Below are 18614 nucleotides of genomic sequence, written 5' to 3' on the forward strand. Positions count from 1 at the left end.
CTGAACAACAACATAACCAAGAGAAACGAGTTGAAGAAGGAATGAAGGATACAAACCTCCAGTTATATGATGAATAAGTTCTGGGGAATCTAATGTAAAGCATAATGACTATAGTCAACAATACTGGATTACATACTTGAATGTAAGTATGTACATTCTTATAGTTACAGTGTTAGTCGCTCAGTCGTGTCTGATTCTTTGCCACCCCATGGACTATCGCCTGCCAGTCTCCTCGTCCATGGGATTTTCCAGGCAAGAATACTGGAGTGGGTAGCCATTCCCTTCTCCAGGGGATCTTTCCAACACAGGGTTTGAACATGGGTCTCCAGCATTGCACTATACCCATGTATAAAATCATCACACTGTATACCTTAAACTTATACAATATTATATGTCAATTATATCTCAATAAAGTTGAGGAAAAACAAAGGGCCACTTTAAATAATACATGAAACAACAGCAATATGACATATAAACATTTACACATTAGCTGCAAGCTTGCAAACTTTCCAGAAATTTCACCTACAAGAAACATTTTTATTTCACATGGTGGGAGAGTCAAAAGATGCCTTTATGACTTTGTCTACTTGACTTAGATTTATCAAAATGCTGAGCAACTAACAAACAGTTTTGCTTTTTTTTTTTTAACAAAAGCAACTTTGAGTTCAGATTGTAAATAGTAGGTTGAAAGTATTACCAGTAACTTACAAAGGCAGCAGCCCAGTTGCAGAAGTCGCTAACTCCTTGGCGTATGTTTTTGTGAAGAAGCAGACCATCCTTTTGGAGCAAACCTGTTTCACTTGGCTTCCTTTTTTCATAAAGCCATTGGCATGGATGTGCCACAGGAGTCTTCTTGGGACTGAAGATAATGAAATCATCAAAGAATTATAATATAAGATGCCATGAGTCCAAGTGGATTTCAAATGGTATCTTGGGGAGGAATTCATAATTGCATGTATTTTTAACAGTCTCTTGCAAGTTCATACAAATTATGTGTTAACATTTTCAAAGATCATATTATCATTATCAATATCATAAAGACAAGTATACCATGTTATTCAGAACAATTAAAGTTGATATAGAATTTTATCATTGCAAGTTAATTTTTTTTTTAATTATGAGTACTATTTATTAAGACCTATATCAGGTAAAAATGCAAATTATAGTGATTGGAACCTTCTGAAGTCTTAGACAATTTTGACAAACTGGAGACATCCTGGCTTCTCTCTCCTTCAGCCTTAAAATTCAGTCTATTAGTAAATCTTTTAGATTTTAATTCTGTCCCCTTCTCTGGCCTGTCACAAACTGTATCTCTGCATCTTTCTTAAGGCCCAACTGCCAATTCCTAATCCATTCTCTACACTGTAGCCAAAACTGTCATTTCAATATATAAATTCAGTCTTATCAAATGCAGCTACATTTCATCCTGGATTAAGTCTTTTCAATAGCTTCTTATTAAAAACTGAGATATAATTCATACATCATAATATTTACCATTTCTAAGTATATGTATACAATGCAGTTGCAGTTGTTTTTGTATATTTACAAAGTTGCATGACCATCACCACTAATTTTGGAACATCTTCATCACCCCAAAAGAAAAGCCCCATAGTCATTAACAGTCACTATTTGTCATCCCTTCTCTACCATTCTCTTTGCTCTTAAACCACTAATTTACTTTCTGTCTCTGTGGATTTGCCTACTCTGTATATTTCATCTGAATGGAACCATATATAATATTTTTGTCTGGCTTCTTTCACTTAGCATAATGTTTTCATTTCATAGATGCTATAGCATGTATCAGTAGTTTATTCCTTTCTACGCTTGAATAATATTCCACTGAATAGATAGACCACATTTTTTGTTTATCCATCAGCAGATGGTTGATGGATATTTGACTTGTTACTACTTTTTGGCTATAATGAATAATGCTGCTATAGATATTCAGGTACAAGATTTTGTGTTCAATAGCTTCTTTTAAAACTTCTCCAATAAAGATCTAAGTCTTAACTCAGCTTTCAAGACTCTTCATGGCCTGCTCCTTGCCCATCTCTCTAGATTCTTCCACCCTTCCACACTCTCTGAGTGTGGAGGAATTACCACCCTTCCACACTCTCTGAGCTCCAGCCATAGTGGCCTCTCCTCAGATCCATAAATTCACCATGCTTTCAGCCAGCCACAGGGCCTTTGGACATGTTATTCTATCTGACTGCAATGCTCTCTCCAACCCCTAACCCCCTTATGTTTTAACATGTCTTCCCTTCCTCATAGAGGTCGCACAGTCTGTCCCCAGAACCCATACTTTATTCAAAGCATCCTGTACCTTTCATTCATAGCACTCATATATTAACTCATCCACTCAACAAATATTTATTAGGCAACAAGTATGGCTTCCTTGCTGGCTCAGATGGTAAAGAATCTGCCTGCAATGCAGGAGACTGGGGTTTGATCCCTGGGTTGGAAAGATCCCCTGGAGAAGGAAATGGCAACACACTCCAGAATTCTTGACTGGAGAATTCCATGGACAGAGGAGCCTAGCAGGCTACAGACCGTGGGGTCACAAAGAGTCAGGCTGAGCAACTAACACTTTCACTTTCATGTGCCAGGTACTATTCTAGGCATTAGGATTCAGCTGTAAATAAAGTTAAGAACCGGGGCTTCCCTGGTGGTCCAGGGGTTAAGAATCTGCCTGCCAGTGCAGGGGACACGGGCTTGATCCCTAATCCATAAAGATCCCACATGCTGGGCAACAACTAAGTCCATGTGCCGTAACTATTGAGCTTGTGCTCCAGAGCCCAGGAGCCACAACTACTGAGACCCAAGCACCCAGAGACTATGTTCTGCAGTGAGAGACACCAAAGCTCTGCACGGAGGAGCCCTTACTTGCTGCAACTACAGAAAGTCTGTGCAAAGAAATGAAGACCCAGTGCAGCCAAAAATAAAGTTAAATATGAAAAAATATTTTCAAAAATAAATAAAGTTAAGACCCTGTCCTCAGTTGTGTCCGACTCTTTGTGACCCCACAAGCTATACAGTCCATGGAATTCTCCAGGCCAGAATTCCTGGAGTGGGTAGCCTTTCCCTTCTCCAGGGGATCTTCCCAACCCAGGGATCAAACCCAGGTCTCCCGTATTGCAGGACGATTCTTTACCAGCTGAACCACCAGGGAAGCTCTTACAATTGATAGGGAGACACAGCAAAGAGGTAAAAAAGTAAGTGTGCGTGGTGTGCGCTGCATTGCCTCAGTCGTGTCTCTGCAATACTATGGACTGTAGCCTGCCAGGTTCCTCTGTCCATGGGATTCTCCAGGCAAGAATACTGGAGTGGGTTGCCAGGGGATCTTCCAGACCCAAGGACTGATCCCTTGTCTCTTAAGTCTCCTGCATTGACAAGTGGGTTCTTTACCACTAGCGCCACCTGGGAAGCCCCAAACAAATATGTACCAGGTGATTGTAAAGAAAAATAAACCAGGGCAGGAGGGATGGAGAGTGATGACAGGGGGCTCTTTATACAGAGAAGGCCTCTCTACTAAAGTAATATTTGAGCAGTCCCAGAAGAAGAAAGGGACCAACCCATGTAGATAAAAAACATGCCGCTACTAGGCTGATAAGAACAGCATTGCAAAGGCCCCAAGGTCAGAGCTGAGAATATATGAGAAATACAAAAAGGCTACTGTGACTGGAGAGGCGTGATTAAAGGATACAATAGTAGAGGATGAGGGCTAAGAGATAACCAGAACCTGATCATAATGGAGGCAAGGATAAGGACTTTGGATTTTACTCTGAATAAGTAAGTAATTAGAAAATTTTGAGCACAGGATTGATATTGCACGACTTAAGTTTTTTGGTTTTTGTTTTACAGAATCACTTTAGCTACTGTGCAACAAATAAAACAGGGCATGGGTTCGTGGCTGGGTGTAGGCCATGAGACTAGTTAGTAAGCCATTCCAATGATCCAGGAAAGAGATGATGGCACCTCAGAACAGACTGACTGTAGAAAAACAGACAAGATTCCAGATATATTTCAAAGGCACAGGTATTAGGATTTTTTTGGCAGATTGCAACCACTGTTTCAAAAGTCACTGAAAGAATGGAGTTACTACTTACTGATCTGGAGGAAACAGAAGGGGGAGTAGGTTTGGGGAAGAAATTAAGATTTCAGCTTGGACTTGTCAAGTCTCAGATTCCAGTTATATGTTCAAAGGAAAATGTTAAACAGCTTCTTGTTTTAACCTTTTTTTGTTTGGTTGGTTGATTATTCACCAAACTACTGGTCTCAATCACGATGAATAAAAGGGCTTCTACCATAAATAATTTAAAAAGCCATTGTGGGCTAATCAAAACCATTCAGGTTTTCGGCAGTTTTCTTTTCCCATAGCTCTCCTAAAGTAGTGTAGACACAGCCGAATTCCCTCCATTGCTGATAATTTGCATCCATTTAACGAAATAAAGGGCTTCCCTGGTGGCTCAGATGGTAAAGAATCTGCCTGCAACACAGGAGACCTGGGTTCAATCCCTGGGTTGGGAAGATCCCCTGGAGAAGGGAATGGCTACCCACTCCAGTATTCTTGCCTGGAGAATTCCAAGGACAGAGGAGCCTGGCAAGCTATAGTCCATGGGGTGGCAGAGAGCTGGACATGACTAAGTAACTAACACTTTCACTTTCAATGAAATAAAGCCTTCCCTGGTGGCTCAGTAGCAAGGAATCTGCCTGCCAATGCAGGAGAAGGGGTTTGATCCCTGGGTCAGGAAGATCCCCTGGAGAAGGAAGCGGCAACCCACGCCAGTATTCTAGACCACGGAAATTGCATGGACAGAGGAGCCTGGTGGGCTACAGCCCATGGGGCCGCAAAAAGAGTCTGACACAACTGAGCAATTAAACAACAACAGACTAAACACTACTCAGAGCAGGACCCAGGATCCTTTCCCTCCCTCTCAGGAACTTAATTACTTCTCCTTCTCTTAATTATTGTAAAGATTCTTAATTAGTCCTAAAGTATTCTAAAGATGAGAAACTTTGAGAAAGTAACTACAGAGAGTCACTGACTTAAAAGATAGTTCGTCTTAGAATTTTTCCACTTCACGATAGTGCAAAGCAATATTCGTTCAGAAGAAAATGTACTTTGAATCTGGATTTTTTTTTTTCCTGGGCTGGTGATATGCAGTGATGACCCTGTCTGGTGTTGCTGGGCAGCAGCAGTGACCCATAGTTCCCCACCAGCCATTGATCACGAGGGACAACAGCCCAAACACTTACGACCACCTTGTACCCACACAACCAACATTTTCCTCACCTTCAGTACTGTAGTCTGTCTATAAATTTTGTGAGATAGTCAATACTTTATTATATAATAGGCTTTGTGTTAGATTTTGCCCAATTGTAGGTTAATGTAAGTGTTCTGAGCATATTTAAGGTGGGCCAGGCTAAGCTGTGATATTTGGTAGGTTAGATGTATTACATGCATTTTCGACTGATGGTATTTTTCATTTATTATGGGCTTATCAAGACAATCCCACTGTTAAAGTCGAGGAAGACTTGTACTAGAACGTTTCATCAGGGGACAGGAATGAGCAAGAGGCTAGGAACCATACTTACAGTCCCAAGTAGACTTGGGTCGAATGTTTTTTAAAAAGTTTTGTGGGTTTTTTCATTCTTTTCCTGATGCCCTGACAATAAGCCCATGTGTCTTCCAGCTTCTTGTCAGGATCCAGAACTTCCAGCACCTTTAATAAGAGCTACAAATGGAAAACAACTTAGGAGAAAAGAAAGATGTACTGCAAAGGGGGGCTCTCTGATTCTCAAACACAACAGACCAACACATCCCTTCGCTTTGCCTTTCTAGTTGGTCAATACCATTCATCAGTTCCAGTGCAAACATAGCGCTGTGTGCTGCCATGGGCATTAGCTGGGCAGCCTTTTTCCTGAAGTTTCCATCTCCTCTAGATAGAACAGTGACTCTGGGCCCACCTGGACCCCAGTGTCTCACTGAGAAAAGTACCTCTAGAGGGTGTCTGTGGTTTATGACTGCCTACCATCTATTCAGGACTTCCCTGGTGGCTCAAAGAGCAAAGAATCTGCCTGCAATTCGGGAGACCCAGGTTTGATCCCTGGGTCAGGAATATCCCCTGGAGAAGGAAATGCAATCCACTCCAGTATGCTCTCCTGGGAAATCCCATGGACAGAGGAGCCCGATGGGCTATAGCCTGTGGGGTCTCAAAGAGTCAGACAGGACTGAACAACTAACACTTTCACTTTCACCACCCATTCATCCTCCCATGAGTAACAGTATCCAGACTTTTCTTTGGAAAATCACCTCTCCCTCCATTCTCTGTCCCTGTGGTCTGAGACTGGCCTGACAGCTCTCCACACCACAGCCTGGCCTGGCCAATCAGGCCTACGGTGACTGGCTGACCCAATGAGACCCAGGGAAATTAGGTCATGAAATTTTCCTATGCAAAGATGTATTGTTTTCCAAAGTAAAGTTGACATCTAGAGTTGCTGGTGGCAATCACAGCACCACAAGAAGAGATCCTGCTTCAGGAAGAAGACAATACATCTATTTGAGGAGGTCAGATATGAGAATAAAAACCACAGTTCCCTGTGCCCTCTAAGGATGCGTGCAAAGGATCTCTTTGTCACAGACTCAGAAGCTCTGGTCCATGGGAGGGGAGTGAAGGAAAGCCCAGGGGGGCAAACCACTGATTAGAAATTCCAGTTGTAAAGAGAACCTACTATAGAGCACTGGGCAGTCTACTCAGGGCCATGTGGTGACCTATATGGGAAGGAAATCCAAAAAAGAGGGGATATATGTAGGCATATAGCTGATTCACTTTGCTGTGTTGCAGAAACTGACAACATTGTAAAGCAACTATGCATGCGTGCATGCTCAGTCACTATGTTGTATCCGACTCTTTGCGACCCTACAGACCATAGGCCTCCAGACTCCTCTGTCCATGGGATTCTCCAGGCAAGAATACCGGGGCGGGTTGCCACTTCCTTCCCCAGGGGATCTTCCTGACCCAGGGATTGAACCTGTGTCTCCTGTGTCTCCTGCACTGCAGGCAGATTCTTTACCACTGAGCCACCAGGGAAGCCCACGCTAAGTATACAGGAGCTGATTGGAGCTGAAAGTCAGAGAATCCTAGGACATTGATGACACACGGCAGCTGCTGCCCAGCGCTGGTCCTGGCAATCTGGTGAATTTCCCTGTGACTTTTCAGGTGCCCACCCATTAATAACTTCTTAAGGACACCTCCCAAGACCAGGCTAAAATGACAGAAGCAAGACTGAACAATTCCTCCACTGTTTTCTCCCCCAAAAGGAGTCACAAACAAAATTGACTGGTAGAGCTTCAGAGGTAAACAAGTCAAACATTTCTGGGTTGCTGAGCCAGAGTTGGCTGGCTTCTTGGCGGTATGGTGCTGTCATCGGCATTTCCTGAAAGGCTGCTCCACACCCCAGAACTCTCCCCAGGGAGACAGTCATCGCCCTCACTCTTGGAGGGAACTCCCCAGGCATCTAAGGAGCAACATTCTGCAGGCCCCACTGAAGGCCCACCCACAGCCCTGGGACAGGAGGTCACCTCGGCGGGCATGTCTTCTTCCAGGTCCGGGTAAAGAGCCAAGGGGTGCAGGGTCAGCTGGGCCTCAGTGTCTGCCAGGAATGCCTTCCGTGCCTGCTGGGCCGGTGAGAGCTTGGAACACGGGGCTGCGCGCCTCTTCTTAGGGGCAGGTTGGGGAGCTCTGTGATCAGTTTGGGGGAGAAAGCCCTCCCTGGGGCCCAGAGCGGTCAGACCATCACAAGGCGGGCAGCCTCTCCTGAAGTCATCCTGTCCCGTCCTCACGAATCTCCACCGCCGGCTGTCCAGGGAGGTGGGACCCGGCAGCCGGCCCTTGAGCTCCATGAAGCACTTGGAAGGCGGATTCTCTCTGTACCTGCAAGGCAGCAGGGCAGTGGTCTGACCACAGGGGTGAGGGTGGGAGAAGGAGTTCGCGAGGAGGCTGGCCTCTACCTGGGTTAGGGGAGAGCTGGAGGGAGGCAGGGTCACGTGAGATGGCGGGGTTACCATACTCCTGGTTCAGGGCACATCATCACTGGTTTGTATGACCCGCTCTCCTCTTTCTTTATTCGACGTTATTCCCATATTCCATCCTCACGGCCCTGTCTCCACAGGCACAACCACTCTAACAGATATGGAATGTACCCTTCTGTTTGCAGGGGCTTTTCCGGTGGCTGAGACAGTCAACACTCTGCCTGCAATGCAAGAGACCTGAGTTCGATCCCTGGGTGGGGAAGATCCCCTGGAGAAGGGAATGGCTACCCACTCCAGTATTCTTGCCTGGAGAATTCCATGGAGGAGCCAGGTGGATTATAGTCCATGGGGTCACAAAGAATCAGACATGACTGAGTGACACACTTTCACTTTTCACTTCTGTGTGAAGACATCCTTATAAGACCTGTATTGTTTTTTTGTGTGTCCATGTATCCTTACTGTATATAAATGGTCTTATTCTGTCACTTGTTTACAAAGCATGATACCATGAAGGCCTATCCATGTTCCTCTGTGTAAATGTAATTCATTATTATCACCTGCTGTCACCAGCTCTCCCCTCGCTTTCTGAAGGATACTTACAAGTTATAACCCCTCCTGGACCCTGTCTTATCCTTTAAAGGGACACAGAGCAGTAGAAAGAACCTGGACAATGGTGACAACTCACCCCCAACTAGGCTTCCCTGGTGGCTGAGATGGTAAAGAATCCGCCTGCATTGCGGGAGACCTGGGTTTGATTTCTGGGTTGGGAAGGTCCCCTGGAGGAGGAAACGGCAACCCACTCCAGTATTCTTGCCTGGGAAATCCCAAGGATACAGGTGCCTGGCAGGCTACAGTCCATGGGGTCACAAAGAGTCAGATAGGACTGAGTGACTAAGCATAGCACAGCACCCCCAACTAGCTGAATGAACTTCACCCTTCATTTAATCATTGTGGGCCTTGATTTCTCCTCTCAACTCAGCGGGGTCAAGGGCAGCAAACTAACCGTTCACGGGCTGTATCAGGCGCACAAACCCATCATTTGATCCCCTTTGTGCTTTAATAAGAATCATAAGAGTTCACATGTAAGGAGAACTTTCTATATAACACGTGGTGGGCTCAATGCTTTACACGAATTCATCTCATAACAATCCTATGAAGTAGGTACTAACATTACTCCAGGTAGGGAAACTGAAGCACAAAGAAGTTGAAAAACAAAACAAACACTTGTCAAAGTTCCCACAGTTAATAAAGGGGAGAGTTGGGATTTTAATAGAGTTAGGGTGACTCTGGAGAGAGGCAAGGAAGGTGTTTATACATCAGAGCTTCTGATATACGAGAAAGCTCATGCAAATAATGTGGAACAAAAATCGGGAGCTCCGGGAACACTAGGTCCAGCTTTCCATGGAGCCCCTATTGGAATAGTGGCTGCCTTCTTTAGACAAGTCCTGTGGTCTCTTATTCACGGTCTCCACTGTTCCCTACGACCTTATATGCAATCTGCTTCACTCTGTTTCTTTACCCATTAGACAGTTATTTGCACTGAGTTTTTAGGGCAGGAAGCTAAGATGGAAGAGATCGATGGACAAATAGGAAGAAAAATGAGATCTGGATAATCTAATATATCCAGCCAGTGCCAAAATCAGGACTTGGCATTCGAGCAGCTTAATGGCAGGTCTCTCATTATCTTAATACATCACATGGTGCTAGTCAGATATTCTATATTATTGGTGTCTTTCCTTGAAGCCTCTTCCACCTCCAGGCCCCTTTCATCTATAATGACCCATTACAGTAAATCTACTTCTTGTCACGCTCATCTTTATAGGCACAAAACATGTTACGAGATTCCAGCTTTATCCTTATTCTTTTCTTGTGAGTCCTGGAAACTTCTTGTTTGCTGTGCATGCATGTGTGTGTTTTAAGGGTTTAACCCATCTCTGCTGTGAAAATGTAGATGAGAGGATACAAAAATATGAGTTTACAAGTTGCTCTTTGCAAGTAATAAATCACTCCTAAATAGCTAAGTGATGGGGGATGTTGAAATTCTATCTCACCTTGAGATATGATGACTCACTCAGCAAGACTCATTAGCAAGTTACCCCCTATAGTACCAAAGTTCTTCCCGACCCAGGAATCAAACCGGGGTCTCCTGCATTCCAGGCAGATCCTTTACCAGCTGAGGTACCAGGGAAGTCCTGTTTTCCACACATTTACAACTAATTCAAACATCCAAATGCATCATAAAATCAAATCCGATGACCAATATTTTTACTCAAGCACAGTCATACAACTCAAAATGGGGAAAGTGTGGCAGCTAGCTCAAGTTTGATAGAACATTAGAGCTGGCACAAACTTTGAAAGAAATCTAGTCTAACTTCCTCACTTTTCAATGAGGAAATGAAGTTCCAAAGAGGTGAATAAAGGAACCAGTCTGGCTGGAGGACTTACCTCACTTTGCCTATCATAGCTGATAAACTTGCCTCTCTGTATTCTGTTAAGTTCAAGAAAAATTTTGCTTAACCCAGAAAATAAAGCAAGAACATTTTTCTAAGCATTTACTATTTTCACAGTCACTATATGATACTCGGATATTTCCATCTTTAAGAACTGCAAAAGAGTATTGGGCATTTATCCTAAAGAAACGAAAACTTATCTTCACAACAAAATCTGTACACAAACATTTATAACAACTTTATACGTAGTAGCTTAAATCCAGAAACAAACTGAATGTCCTTCAACAGGGAAATGGAAAAACGATGTATAAACATCTGTGCCATGAAATATGACTCAGCAGCAAAAATGAACGATTGATGCACACAACATCTGGGATGGGTGTCAAGGGCTTCTGCTTAATGAAAAGGAACCAATCTCAAAAGGTTTTGTATCTTTTATAAAAGTATTATTCTATTTATCTAACATCCTCAAAAGAACAGAATTCTAGAAATGGAGACCAAATTAGTGGTTGCCAAGTGGTGTGAGTGGTAAAATGAGTGAAAACTAAAGCATAGCATGAAGTGGCTCCTTTGCGGTAAGGAAAGAGTTTTGTATCTTGATATATACATATGACAATATTTTACTGAACTACACACACACACACACACAAGTACACGTGAACACTGGTGAAATTCAAGTAAAGGCTACCATCTAATTCATACATACACCAGTGCTGATTTCCTGCTTTGGTAATGTACTATGGTTATGCAAGATGGTACCACTGGAAGCATCTGGAGGAAGGGTACATGGAACCTCTGCATTATATCTGCAACTTCTTGTGAGTCTATAGTTATTTCAAAACAAAAAGTTTGAAACTGGCAGTGGGAGAGATTCTCAGAGGAGTCCATAATCTCTAACATGTATACAGTGCATAAATGTGGCAGTAACTGTTTTACAAGTGCTAAGTCACTAAATCCTCACAGAGTTTAGTGTGTTAGTCGCTCAGTCATGTCCAACTCTTTGCAACCCCATGGACTGGAGCCTACGAGGCTCTTCTGCCCATGGCATTCTCTGGGCAAGAACACGGGAGTGGGTTGCCATTTAGCAATCCTAGAAAGCTCATTCCTTTTATTGTTCCCATTTTAAAGTTAAGAAAACTGAACCCAGAAAGAGCAACTGATTGTCTAAGGTCACCACTCAAACAAGAGGAAAACTGGCCTTCAACTCCAGCCTTGCTGATTGTAGACTTTGGAAACTTAACCACCACATGGCTGCTGCCTCCAAGAGCGCTGAATTCCGTTCTCATCAACAGCTCAAGGAACCAGCCAAGGCAAAAAGCCTCGGGTTCCTGCCAACCATTTACAATGGCAACTGACCACCCCAGGGTCTAAGGCACCCCCCCAAACACCAGCTCGGCTTGGCCACAGTCACCTGCTGGGCGGGGAAAGACTTCTGGTGCGACCCCTCAAACATCCAGACCTCTCACACTGGCTGTAGGATGCAGGCGGCTAACCCCGGGAAGAGTGGGTTGCAGGCTAAACCGTTCTCCGCAGAGGACTCTTCTGCCAGTAGTTTCCCATCTGGAGGTGTGTTACTCGTTCAGTTTTGCCCAACTCTTTGCGACTGCAAGGACTGCAGCCCGCCAGGCTCCTCTGCCCATGGGATTCTCCAGGTAAGAATACTGGAATGGGTTACCATGCCTTTCTCCAGGGGATCTTCCAGACCTAGGGATCGAACCCAGGTCTCCCACATTGCAGGCGGATTCTTTACTAGCTGAATCAGCAGGGAAGCCCTCCCATCTAGAAAGGGTATCCTAATCTACATCCTCTGGTGGTGGTTTAGTCGCTCAGTCGTGTCCGACTCTCTGCAACCCCATGAAATGATGAAGCCTGCCAGGCTCCTCCGTCCATGGGATTCTCCAGGCAAGAATGCTGGAGTGGGTTGCCATTTCCTTCTCCAGGGGATCTTCCTGACCCCGGAATCGAACCCGTGTCTCCTGCATTGCAGATTAGGAATCTGCCTCTAGGAGACAGTAAAGAGCGTGGCACGAGCTGGTTATGTTCTATTAAGATCATTTAGGTGCGGGAGACCTAAAGGAGGGAAGGAAGCCGGGTCCTCGGCGGCCATCGGCCACCCCCCGCCCCCACCCCAGCAAGCACGGAGCGCAGGCGCCCCCACGCGGCACCCACGGGATGCGCCCTAGCTCGAGCGCGCGCTTACCCGGGCCTGCAGTTCCTGCCCACCCGCATCCCGGCCCGCGGCGCCGGCGGGAACAGCCGCCTGGGATCAGCCATGGTGCCTCGGCTGCCCACCCGGCCTCCGGTGGTGTGTGTTCCCCGCCGCTCGGGTCGCTAAGAGACCCGCCGGGCTGCGCGCCGCCCAGACTCGCCCGGGGCGCGGAGCAGCCCAGGCGCCCCCTGCTGCTACCCGGGAACGAGCGACCCCGAGGCGTCCCTGCGCCCCCCACCCCCACCCCAACCCCTCCTCCAACGCCTGGAGGCGTGGACATTGGCTGGGGAAGCGCGAAGAATCAGGCTCTTGGTTTAATTGTTTGTTTTTTTTAAAATCTGTTGTGATTAAATCTATCGGGATTTAATCTGTTGGGGTCAGTGTTCATGCTTTCCTTGCACACCACCGGTTCAAAAAATGTGTTGAAGAAAAAGAAGAAAGCAGCTGGGGAGAGAACAAAAGAAAGAATGGAAAGAGAGCGAAAGGAATAGACTGACTTGTAATGGTGGGAAGGCCTTTTAGCACGGAATGTTTTTCCGGAGGTCCTGGAAATCCGTGAGCCTCACCGCCTCTGTAAATCGGGGGCTGCGCACTGGTAACTAACTAGTCACCAGCTGGTTCCCAGAGTCCCTCCCAGCTCTTGTGTTACTTGCTGCTTCTGCCTGGACTCATAAAGCAGTGAAAATGCCATCCAATTGGCCCTGGTAGGCAGATGCCCTCGTAAATAATGGATGGCATGAGGATGTATTTTGGGTTTGCTAAGTTTTCTTGCTACTTCTGAGTGTTCCTGATTTAAATAGTAAGCCTTGCTTCTAGAGGAAATAGCAAAACATTCTCTTCCAAAATTATTGCAATAGTTAAATTGTGTCTGTTATGGTAGGATACTTTTTGCGGTCATTTAAAGGTGAGTCTTCTCTTCAAGCTCTCCGGAATAAATTAGCATCATGTTTGGACACCTGTTAAATATCTGGATGGTAATAAAGGTGCCTGGGCTGTCTCTCATTTCAGCTTCTTCACCTGCTATGTGTGTTCAGCTGCCTTTTCTGGGCACAGTGGAATGCCTTGGAGTCCCACCACTTGAGATAACCCATGACTCTGCTGCTTAATAATTATCCAACACCGGGGGCCCAGTTTGCATCCCTGGTCAGGGAACTAGATCCCACATGATTCAACTAAGATCCAGAGCAGCCAAATAAATAAATATTTTTAAATGAGTTCTTTAAAAAATTATGCACACACGTACACCAGTCACTCCCTGGCACAGTTACTTATATTTGTTTTAGCTTCATTGATTTTCTAGCCTGAAAATGGGGAAAATAAGAGGATATAAGAAGTAATAACTTACAGGGTTATTTGGGTAATTCAATGAGATGATGAATGTAAAGCATTTAATGCAGTGCTGGCAAGTAGGAATCCCTAGAGAATTACTGAGCAGAGGATATTAAGAAGAGGTGGCAAAAACGCACAGAAGAACTATACAAAAAAGATCTTCATGACTCAGATAATCACGATGGTGTGATCACTCACCTAGAGCCAGACATCCTGGAATGCGAAGTCAAGTGGGCCTTAGGAAGCTTCACTATGAACAAAGCTAGTGGAGGTGATGGAATTCCAGTTGAGCTATTACAAATCCTAAAAGATGGTGCTGTGAAAGTGCTGCACTCAATATGCCAGCAAATCTGGAAAACTCAGCAGTGTCCACAGGACTGAAAAAGGTCAGTTTTCATTCCAATCCCAAAGAAAGGCAATGTCAGAGAATGTTCAAACTACTGCACAAATGTACTCACCTCACATGCTAGCAAAGTAATGCTCAAAATTCTCAAAGTCAGGCATCAAGAGTACATGAACCGTGAACTTCCAGATGTTCAAGCTGGATTTATAAAAGGCAAAGGAACCAGAGATCAAACTGCCAACATCCACTGGATCATAGAAAAACCAAGAGAGCTCCAGAAAAGCATCTATTTCTACTTTATTGACTATGCCAAAGCCTTTGAGTGTGTGGATCACAACAAACTGTGGAAAATTCTTCACGAGATGGGAATACCAGACCACCTTACCTGCCTCTTGAGATATCTGTATGCAGGTCAAGAAGCAACAGTTAGAACTTCATGGAACAACAGACTGGTTCCAAATCAGGAAAGGAGTACATCAAGGCTGTATATTGTCACCCTGCTTATTTAACTTATATGCAGAGTACATCATGCAAAATGCCATGCTGGATGAAGCACAAGCTGGAATCAAGATTGCTGGGAGAAATATCAATAATAGATGGGGAAACAGTGGAAACAGGGACAGACTTTATTTTCTTTGGCTCCAAAATCACTGCAGCCATGAAATTAAAAGACACTTACTCCTTGGAAGAAAAGTTGTGACCAACCTAGACAGCATATTAAAAAGCAGAGACATTACTTTGCCAACAAAGGTCCATCTAGTCAGAGCTATGGTTTTTCCAGTAATCATGTATGGATGTGAGAGTTGGACTATAAAGAAAGCTGAGCACCAAAGAACTGATGCTTTTGAAGTGGGGTGTTGGAGAAGACTCTTGAGAGTCCCTTGGACTGCAAGGAGATCCAACCAGTCCATCCTGAAGGAAATCAGTCCTGAATATTTATTGAAAGGACTGATCCTGAAGCTGAGGCTTCAATACTTTTGGCCTCCTGATGCGAGGAACCGACTCATTGGAAAAGCCCCTGATACTGGGAAAGATTGAAGGCAGGAGAAGAAGGGTTATATAACAGAGGATGAGATGGTTGGATGGCATCACCAATGCGATGGACATGAGTTTGAGTAGGCTCTGGGAGTTGGTGATGGACAGGGAAGCCTGGCGTGCTGCAGTCCATAGGGTCGAAAAGAGTCAGACACGACTGAGCTACTGAACTGAACTGAACTGATTATTATCTCTGGGCTTCCCTGGTGGCTCAGATGGTGTGAGCTGCGGATGATAATATTTGCCCAGCCATTTCACAGGGTTGTTATAAGAGTTAATGCAGAAAGCTACAAATGTAATCATGATAAGGGGTCCTCTTAGTTGTTTTTATCTTTAATAATACCTTTAATATTCAAATGTTTATTACTTTGAGGAAGTAGGATTTCTCCCTAGGACTGAGGATTAGGGTCATGCCCACCTTGCCTGTTGTACTGTGCATGGCACACGGTAGGTCATCATTCAAAAAATATTGCCTATTATGGCCATGCTAGGCACTGGGGATGCAATGGGGAATAAAACAGACTTGGTGTTTGTCATATTGTTACTTAGTCTGTAGTATTGTGTGAAAATGTGTTACATATAGTAGTCTAACAAGTAGATGTTTTTTAAGAGAAAGGATGGGGACTTCCCTGGTGGTCCAATGGTCAGGACTCCTTGGTGTCAGTGCAGGAGGGCCAAGTTCAATCCCTGGTCAGAGAACTAGATCCCCATGCCACAACTTAAGATCCTGCCTGGACTTCCCTGGTGGTCCAGTGGTTAAGAATCTTCCTGCCAGTGCAAGGGACACAGGTTCCATCCCTGGTTTAGGAAGGTGCCACATGCTGTGGAACAACTTAGCTCATGCTCCACAGCTACTGAGTCTACACTCGAGAGCCCCCACGCCCACTGCAACTACTGAGGCTTGTAAGCCTAGAGCCTGGGCTCTGCAGCAAGAAGCCATGGCAATGAGAAGTCCATGCACCACAACTAGAGAATAGCCCCCACTCGTTGCAACGGCAGCAAAGACCCAGTGCCACTACAATACATACAAATATAAACAAATAAATGAAATTTTAAAAAATAGTTAAAAATGGGTATTTGGAAATAAAATGATCACACTATCTGCCAATAAGGCAAGAAAAAAGAACCATCATCCTCACTTTTTTTTTAATTTGGCTTCGCCAGATCTTCATTGCAGCATGTGCAGGTAATTAGAGAAAACAATCCACAGAATGGGAGAAAATATTTGCAAATTATATATCTGATAAGAGTATAACATCCAGAATATTTTTTTTAAAAAAACTCCTACCACTCAATAACAAAAAGACAAATTAAAAAATAGGCAAAGGACATGAATAGATATTTTCCCAAAGATACACAAATGGCCAGAAGGTACATTAAAAGATGCTCAAAATCATTAGTCATTGGTGAAATATAAATCAAAGCTACAATGAGATACAACTTCCTGCCAACTAGGATGGCTATAAAAGCATAGAAAATTACATAGATTAGCAATGATGTAGAGAAATTGGAACATTTTTGATTACAGCTAGGAATGTAAAATGATGCAGCCAATTTGAAAACAGTTGGACAGTTCTAACGTAGACTTACCATGGGCTTCCCAGGTGGTGCAGTGATAAAGAATCCACCTGCCAATGCCTGAGGCTCAAGAGATGCTGGTTTGATCCCTGGGTCAGGAATATCCTGGAGGAGGAAATGGCAATCTACTGTTCTGGCCTAGAAAATTCCATGGACAACGTAGCCTGATGGGCTACAGTCCATGGGGTCACAAAGAGCGGGACACAACTGAGTGACTGAGCATGCACCACCCACACGACTTACCATATGACCCAGCATCTCCACACCTGGGTATATGCCCCAAAGAGTTAAAAACAGGGACTCAGATATTTGTAAAATGTTTATAGTACCATTAATCACAGTAACCGAAAGATAGAAACATCTCAAGTGTCCATCAACAAGTAAGTGAATAAATAAAATGTGATATATACATGCATTAGGATACCATAAAGCCCCCAAAAGAAGGAAATTCTGATACTGCTACAACACGCATGAACCTTGAAAGCATCATGTTATGTGAAATAAGCCAAGTGCAAAAGGACACATATTGTATAACTCCACTTATATGAAATATCTGGAATAAGTAAATTCCCTGAGACAGGAATTAAGTTAGAGGTTACAAGAACTCAAGGGGAAGAGGAATGGGGAGTTATCCCTTAACGAATATGAAATTTCTGTCTGGAGTGAGGAAAAATTTTGGAAATAATCTTGATGATTGTACATTATGAATGTAATTAATGCCACTGAATTATACAGTTTAAAATGGTTAAAATGGTAAATTTTATGTTGTATGTATTTTGCCACAATTTTAAAAAATTGTTCTAAAAAATGCAGGTAAAAGAAGAGAAAGGTTGAAATTAGTGAGCTAAGGCTCCAATTTAACAATTTGGGGAAATAGCCAAATAAAATATAAAAGTAGTACATTTTTCACAATGAGAAAAAGGAACCAGACTCAAAAGAGTATGTACTCTATGCTTCCATTTACGGGAAGTTTTATAACAGGCAGAATTAAGTTATAGTGATAGATGTTGGCATTGTGGTTATTTGGGGTAATTGATGGAAAGGAGACAGAAGGGAGCCCGCTGGGAGGTTGAAAATGTTCTGTATCTTGATCTGGTGGAAGATACATGGGTGCACACATTAAAAATTCAATGAGCTGTACACTGCAGCTGTGTGCACTTTATTGTGTATGCTGTAAATGACTAGAAAAGCAAAAAAGGTGGAGTGTTTTCTATCAGGAATATAATCCTGGAGAATTCTCTCTGCCATCATCATGCATAGAAGCCAGGATCTTGGGAGTCATAGAACACACAGTTCTGCAGACTTTCCCCTGCACTTCTTCTGTGATACTCCTTCGGGGGGAAGGTATTTAAAATATTTAACAACCAGTAAGGCTTCCCAGGTGGCACTTGTGGTAAAGAACCCACCTACCAATGCAGGAGACATAAGAGATGGGGGTTTGATCCCTGGGTCGGGAAATCCCCTGGAGGAGGGCATGGCAGCCCGTTCCAGTGTTCTTGCCTGGAGAATCCCCATGGACAGAGGAGCCTGGCAGGCTGCAGTCCATGGGGTCACAGAGACATAACAGTGCACACATGCACACATACACAAAGGAAATGCAAGAACCAACCAGGGGACTTCCCTGGCAGTTAAGACTTT

At 44.1% G+C, this 18614-nt stretch overlaps 1 protein-coding gene across 1 annotated transcript in view; it reads right to left on the minus strand.

Annotated features, from left to right (window-relative positions):
• Positions 1–12802, minus strand: part of FAM47E (family with sequence similarity 47 member E) — a 29167-nt gene extending 16365 nt beyond the window's left edge. The window contains exons 1-4 of the mRNA XM_065914628.1: positions 12683–12802; positions 7583–7934; positions 5596–5735; positions 709–859 (exon numbers count right to left, since the gene is read on the minus strand). Coding sequence (XP_065770700.1) covers positions 709–859; positions 5596–5735; positions 7583–7934; positions 12683–12756 — 717 coding nt within the window. The 5' untranslated portion in view covers positions 12757–12802. The remainder of the gene's footprint in view (positions 1–708; positions 860–5595; positions 5736–7582; positions 7935–12682) is intronic.
• Positions 12803–18614: the final 5812 nt, after the last annotated feature.

The sequence above is a fragment of the Muntiacus reevesi genome, chromosome 22 (assembly GCF_963930625.1).
Source record: "Muntiacus reevesi chromosome 22, mMunRee1.1, whole genome shotgun sequence".
Taxonomy (NCBI): domain Eukaryota; kingdom Metazoa; phylum Chordata; class Mammalia; order Artiodactyla; family Cervidae; genus Muntiacus; species Muntiacus reevesi.